This window comes from Populus euphratica, unplaced genomic scaffold (assembly GCF_000495115.2).
Source record: "Populus euphratica unplaced genomic scaffold, PopEup_1.0 scaffold52.1, whole genome shotgun sequence".
Classification (NCBI taxonomy): Eukaryota; Viridiplantae; Streptophyta; class Magnoliopsida; order Malpighiales; family Salicaceae; genus Populus; species Populus euphratica.
In genome coordinates, this window is record NW_011499933.1 from 843,751 (window position 1) to 845,143 (window position 1,393).

Sequence of the window (1,393 nt, forward strand, 5' to 3'; positions counted from 1 at the left end):
ATGCCCCCCCCCCCCCCCCCCCCCACCCAAAAAAAAAAAAAAACAACACACATACCCATCATGCACACTCAGAAGTAAAACATTCCTTCTGTGGCCCTAAGAAATCGAGTGACAAGGAATTCAGCCTGGGGAACATATGAACATATGTCTAAGGCAATCTAATATAAATAGGAGAGAACTAGATTACCTCATAATTGAACTTCCTCCTATGAATTGGCTTAAATTTCCGAACGTCCAGAATAGTTAATTCATCATCCTACAGCAAATTCAACGACAGAGTAAGATAATCATGCATAGGAACTCTATAAAGGTCATGCAACTAAAAACAAGAATATACTTTTTCAAATGAGATATCAGTGTAGGGCATACCCTATTACCAACAGCAACATGAGTACCGTCAGGCCTGTAGGTGATGTTTATATTCTCCCCACTAAGTTCTGTTTGCTGCGAGCACTTCCCACCTGCAGAACCCAAAGTTCAAGTGAGCATCTTCTTTCTGATTTTAAGTGAATCAGTAATAAGCTTGTTTCTTTTTAAATTAGTTTCTGCCTTCAAGCAGCTCAATAAACTAATATTGTTTCTCTGGTAGTCTATTGATGAAGCAGAAAATGTAGCATGTATATCTTCACATTGCCTTGAATAGGAAAATGAGGCCCTCCAAAATTTCAACATTTCAATGACTACACCAAACAAAGCATTCACTTACTACGAGCATCCCATAAACGAACAGTCTTGTCACCGGAAGCAGTTGCAATTAAATCAGCATGCTTAGGATCCCAACAAAGCTGATCCACACTATCTGCATGCCCCTTCAATTCAATATCCTTTATTTTACCCTACAATGAACACAAACACCTCTAAGCAACCAGCTACAAAACTCCCTAAACAACTATCAAAAGCAACAAAATCAACAATAAAATCCCAATAAATAACAATTTAGCATATTATCTCGAAAAGTAAAAGATACCCATTAGTCTACATTCCATCAAACGCAGCTTTAAAGATAGAAAAAACATAAAGTTTCAAACTTTGAAATAAAAGGGAAAGTACTTTACATGGCCATGAAGATCAATGTGCCAAACACGAGCAGTTTGATCAACAGAACCCGAAGCAAGCTTAGTTCCAGTGCAATTCCATGCCACTGAGTGAACCTTTCAAAACCCACAAAAATTCACTCAATCAAGACATGAATCGAAGACCAATTTACCAATTAAGAGAAGGGTTAAAAGTAGGGTTTACGGAGTTAAACCTTCTTTTTGTGACCTTGATACTCTCTGCTATGGAGATTCTTAAACGGTATCGTTTCCTCCATCTCTGCAAATTAGAACTTGTGGAGTAGTCAAATGTCAAACACTAAAAACTGCTAGCGCTGTGCTTTCCTTTCAGTTCTTTT

The 1,393-nt window shown here is 37.9% G+C and overlaps 1 protein-coding gene across 1 annotated transcript in view; it reads right to left on the bottom strand.

Annotated features, from left to right (window-relative positions):
* Positions 1-1,393, bottom strand: part of TEX1 (Transducin/WD40 repeat-like superfamily protein) — a 3,091-nt gene extending 1,698 nt beyond the window's left edge. The window contains exons 1-5 of the mRNA XM_011041559.1: positions 1,250-1,393; positions 1,056-1,151; positions 707-836; positions 370-461; positions 188-256 (exon numbers count right to left, since the gene is read on the bottom strand). Of these exons, the coding sequence (XP_011039861.1) occupies positions 188-256; positions 370-461; positions 707-836; positions 1,056-1,151; positions 1,250-1,312 (450 nt within the window). The 5' untranslated portion in view covers positions 1,313-1,393. The remainder of the gene's footprint in view (positions 1-187; positions 257-369; positions 462-706; positions 837-1,055; positions 1,152-1,249) is intronic.